At 33.4% G+C, this 5,467-nt stretch overlaps 1 protein-coding gene across 1 annotated transcript; it reads left to right on the top strand.

Annotated features, from left to right (window-relative positions):
• Positions 1–4,236: 4,236 nt before the first annotated feature.
• LOC147406147 (large ribosomal subunit protein eL27x) lies at positions 4,237–4,835 on the top strand. The gene has a single exon (XM_086434063.1). The coding sequence runs from the start codon at positions 4,311–4,313 to the stop codon at positions 4,716–4,718; it is 408 nt and encodes a 135-aa protein (XP_086290189.1). The 5' UTR covers positions 4,237–4,310; the 3' UTR covers positions 4,719–4,835.
• The last annotated feature ends 632 nt before the right edge of the window (positions 4,836–5,467 follow it).

The raw sequence follows: 5,467 nt of genomic DNA on the forward strand, positions 1-5,467 counted from the left end.
TGCTTGATGGAAGGTTTATTCCCATACACATGAAAATATAGCACTATGGGCCTTAGAGTTGGGTTAAGGGGTAAAAGCAAGAAAAAAAAATTAAAGGGGTATTATTAAAATAATTGAGATTAAAAGGGTAAAATATGAAAATATTAAACTAGATTAAAGTGGTAAAAGAGAAAATATAGTAAAGTTATAAGCGATAAAGAATTAAAAAAAAAATGAAGTGAGTCCCAATAAATTATAGATGATGAGAGGTTTATCCAAGTTAGATTTGTCTCCCACAAAAATGAGCTATACCATTATTATTAAAAAAAAATAATTGTTAATAGGTAATAAATAATAAAGTGAGTTAAATATAAGATATAATAAAATTAAAGAGAGTGGGAAAGATAAAAAAAATATGATGTAGATTGATGAGACATTTTCCCAACCACAATATTGTAACTGAAGAGATTAAAGGTGTAGAAAAGAAAATATAATAAAATTAGAGGAGGTGAGGAATAAAGAAAATAAAGTGGGTCCTATGACATTATAACTTGATGGAAAGTTTAAAAGAGTAAAATGGGATTAAAGGTGTAAAAGAAGAAATATAATAAAATTAAGGGAGGTGGAGAATAAATGAAATAAAGTGGGTCCTACAACATTATAACTTAAGATTTAATGGATAAGAGATGCAAAACAATAAATTGGATTAAAGGGGTCAAAGAAAAAATATAGTAAAGTTAGAGGAGGGCATCCTCTTTTTGATTACGAGGGTAAAAGGAGAAAAATAAAGTTGGAATGGGGTATTATTAAAAAAAATGATGAATAAAGGGTTAAAGATTAAAAATAATAAAATGGATTAATGGGGTAAAAGAGAAAATATAGTAAAATTAGAGGAAGTGAAGAGTAAAGAAAATGAAGTGGGTTCTAGACACTATAACTAAATGAGAGGTTTAACCCATAAAATTATAGATTGAACAATGTAATTGATTGGATGTTTGTGTCATACACAACTATTCTAACTCAGTTGTATTTTATTATATAGACTAGAGTTCACTCATTCTTAGGACACGAGCATCCTCGCTCGGGTTAAGGGGGTGAAAGTATAAATAAATAAAATTGAAGGGGTATTATTATAAAAAATTTAAGATTAAAAATAATAAAGTAGATTAAAAAGGTAAAAGAGGAAATATAGTAAAGTTAAGGGAGGTGAATACTAAATGAAATAAAGTAGTTCCCAAGAAACTATAGTTTGATGGAAGGGGTATTATTAAAAAAAATGAGATTAAATGGGTAAAAGATGAAAAATAATAAAGTAGATTAAAGGGATAAAAGAGAAATATAGTAAAGTTAGAGGGGGCATCCTCTTTTGGGTTAGTGGGGTAAAAGTGAAAAATAGAGTTTGACGGGTATTTTAAAAAAATTGATATAAAAGGGGTAAAATAAAAAATAATAAAATAGATTAAAAGGGTAAAAGAGAGAATATAATAAATTAGAGAATGTGAGAATAAAGAAAATAAAATGGGTTACATAACTATAGTTTGATAGGAGGTTTAACTCACAACATTGTACTTGATTGGATGTTTATGTCATACACAACTATTCCCACTTAACTATGTTTTATTATATAGAATATAGTTCACCCATGCCGTTGGCACAGACATCCTCTCTCGGGTTAATGGGGTAAAAGAGAAAAAAATAAACTTGGAGGAGCATCATTATAAAAAATTCGAGATTAAAGGGGTAAAAAATGAAAAATAATAAAGTAGATTAAAGGAGTAAAAGATGAAATATAATAAAGTTAGGGGAGGTAAGGAATAAACGAAATAAAGTGGATCTGAAAAAACTATAGCTTGATGGAAGGGGTATTATTAAAAAAAATTAAGATTAAAGGGGTAAGATATGAAAAATAATAAAATGGATTAAATGGATAAAAGAAAAAATATAGTAAAGTTAGAGGGGGTATCCTCTTTCCGGTTATGAGGATAAAAGGGGAAAATATAGAGTTGGAGGGAGTTATTATTAAATTAAATTGAGATTAAATGGGTAAAGGATGAAAAATAATAAAGTGGATTAAATGGGTAGAAGAGAAAATGTAGTAAAATTAGAAGAGGTGAAGAGTTAAAGAAATGAAGTGGATCCCATAACATTATAGTTAGATGGGAGGTTTAAGCCACAAAGCTATAAATTCAACACTATAATTGGTTGGATGTTTTTGTCACCATCTCAGTTGTGTTTTATATATAAATTGGTAATAAAAATAACTGTTTTATGGTAATATATATAGAGTCCCGTTCAGCACCAAACATTTTGGCCAACCATTTTTGTCCTACATGGGTTAGAAGTTTTGGAATGGGCTGATTTTTGGTGAGGATGATCTCCTCACCGTAGAGATCATCCTCACCAAAAATCAGCCCATTACAAAACTTCTAGCCCCATGTTTACAAGTTGAAAAATCGTGGACCGTCCTTTTTTTGTAAACCATTTTTGATGGGGTTAGAAGTTTTGGAATGGGCTGATTTTTGGTGATGATGATCTTTTCACCATAGAGATCATCCTCACCAAAAATCAGCCAATTCCAAAACTTCTAACCTATGTTTTGAAAAATGTTTGCCAAAATGTTTGGTGCTAAATATTTCCCATATATATATATATATATATGGGTCGCGTTCCGTGTACACTCATTTTGACTTATATCTCTACAAATGGTAGAGACCGTCCAATTAACGTCAGATCTGCGGTCTAGATTACAATCGTTTGTAAACAAACGAAAATTTTAAAATTTCTTTTACCTCCTTGTAAAAACAACCAAAAACAAAATCAACAGAAATCAGCTCCTCTTTATAGTGTCTTCATCTTTTCTCGTTTATCTACAGAAATCAGAGAAAACTTCGTTTTTTTCGTTAGTGCGTCTTCCTCATCAACGATTTGTGACAGTGATTTGCGACAGTAATCTGCTCCTCTTCAAAAGAAATCAGATCTCTCTCTCTCTCTCTCTCTCTTTTCGTTTATTTGCTCGTCGTCATTTACAACTCGTCTTCTTCTTCTTTTTCTTCGATATCTCTTTCTCTCATCACAGTTCTTCTTCATCACTCTCAACCATGTCCTGCCACACTTCTTTTTCTTTTTTTTTTCTTCTTCTCTCTCTCTCTAACGAAGACGATCAACTAATCTGATTCCACATCTACCTCGATCTCTTTCTGCTTCTTTTTCACGCATTGCATACCCTCAATCCCGCCAAAATTGCTCTCTCTCTCTCTAACAAAGACAATGAACTAATTTGATTCCTCTTTGCAACGTCTTGCTTAGAGACATAATCTCTGTTTTGTTTTGGATTTTAAGGATTGAGGGATGTGACACTAAATAGATTATTTTTAAAGGAGGGCGGAATAAAAAACATATGAAAAACAGATTTCAATCTCATCCGTTGATTTTCATTTAATCCAACGTTCCAAAATAGTTGTGGCGATATGAGTAGAGAAAAGTGTACACCGAACGCGACCCTATATATATATATATATAATCGAAATTCAAATTTCTTCTTGATTTACTTGTGCCCAAATTGGACTCAAAAAAATTGGTTTAGTCTTGTTTAAATGGAAAAAAACTCGAATCCAAACTGAACCCAAAATTTTTTATTTGATTTCGATTTTAGCTAGGATTGGCAACGGATCGGATCGGTAGAAGATCAATGCCAAATTGATACTGATCCAAAAATTTCACTACATGATCCAAATCTGATCTGATCGGATCACAAGAAAATGAAAAATGTTGATCTAGATCCTATATTTTTAGATCGGATTAGATTGGATTTTGGATAAAAATTGAATCATTGCCAATCTTAATTTCAACCATACTTTGACCAAACCCGAAAATTCTGCTCCATTCTACCCGATGGACTTCCCTAGTTGGTAGGTTATAAAATGTTGAAGGCATATTTTGGAGGGTAGTCATGTGTTAAGCTGATGAACCAATGACATGACGTCGTGCGTGTTAAATGAGTAAAAGTGATTAGTCACTGAGAGAAAATTCCGATCTTGTAACTCACAACTCAAAATCTCACGAACCTGGCAAGTGCAAAGAACTGTAGATTTTTTTCCCTCGGGATACACAACTGTAGATGTTCAGCGCACGGAATGGAGAAGGGAGATTCACCCGTTCAAGAAACTTGAGTGTTGTAATTAAAAGCTGGGGTGCCAATAATAGCTATCTAAAAAGGCAATGCTGAAACCCTAGAAATATTATACCCTCCATATAAAATACCTTGTTCTCCTCTACCGCCCCAATCCAAGCCAATTCCAACCAGAGATAGAAAGAAAACAGGGCAAGCGAAAATGGTGAAATTTTTGAAGGCTAACAAAGCCGTGATCGTTCTCCAAGGACGCTTCGCCGGACGCAAAGCAGTGATCGTTCGTTCATTTGATGACGGGACACGTGACAAGCCGTACGGACACTGCCTTGTTGCTGGGATCGCCAAGTATCCGAAGAAGGTGATTCGTAGGGACTCAGCAAAGAAGACAGCGAAGAAGTCTAGAGTTAAAGCCTTCATCAAATTGGTGAACTACAATCACATCATGCCCACTCGTTACACGCTCGATGTGGATCTCAAGGACGTGGTCACTGTCGATGCACTCCAATCGCGAGACAAGAAGGTCACTGCTGCCAAAGAAACCAAGGCTCGCTTTGAGGAGAGATTCAAGACTGGGAAGAACAGGTGGTTCTTCTCCAAGCTCAGGTTCTAAAATAGGTGTTTTTTTTTTGTTACATTTCATGAATGAAGTTTTCTAATGGATTAAATATTTATGGATAGTGTTTATTTTTTTTTTTGAGATAATATTTAGTTGGGATTGTTTTGGATTCATGATGCTTTTATTTTTAGATATTCTGAATGTTGATTTTTTTTATCCATGATCTTATTTGACAAGTTGAGGTGGTTTGGATAGATCTAATGGAAATTGTTATTTTACTATGAGAATTTGAGTTCTGATTGTTTTCTTTTGGATGAGATTTAGTGGGGTCGAAGAAATGCTTCAAATAGTTATGTAAAGAGATAAGGGTCTAACTTTGGGCGCTACTAACTCCTAGGTATTTTTGGTGTATACGAAGGAGCGACCTGGGGGTCCAAAAAATAAGTGTACTAGAGTGAAAGCAGCCACAAAATGGACATTGGGGCATTAGAGGAAATGTTTTTTTTTTATGGGCTTAAACTTTCCTCACCACTAAAACTTTCGTATTTTTCTGTATATGGGTTAGGTTTATGCTAAGGAAGTTGGTTTGGAAGTGAAAGATTTGGTGGAGATTTGTTCTCCTATGACTTGAACAGTCTTAAGTATAATTTAAGTGGGTATTAAGCAATTTCATCCACCCCAATTTTGGTGATATGTTGCAGTTCAGCATTCAATTTCACTGATTTCTAATCATTAAACATTTGATAGGATTTGTAGCTTGTATTACGTTGTGTTAGAATGGGTTTAACTCGAGATGTGTTTGT

This window comes from Akebia trifoliata, chromosome 3 (assembly GCF_017979445.1).
Source record: "Akebia trifoliata isolate Shusen 1 chromosome 3, ASM1797944v1, whole genome shotgun sequence".
NCBI classification, from domain to species: domain Eukaryota; kingdom Viridiplantae; phylum Streptophyta; class Magnoliopsida; order Ranunculales; family Lardizabalaceae; genus Akebia; species Akebia trifoliata.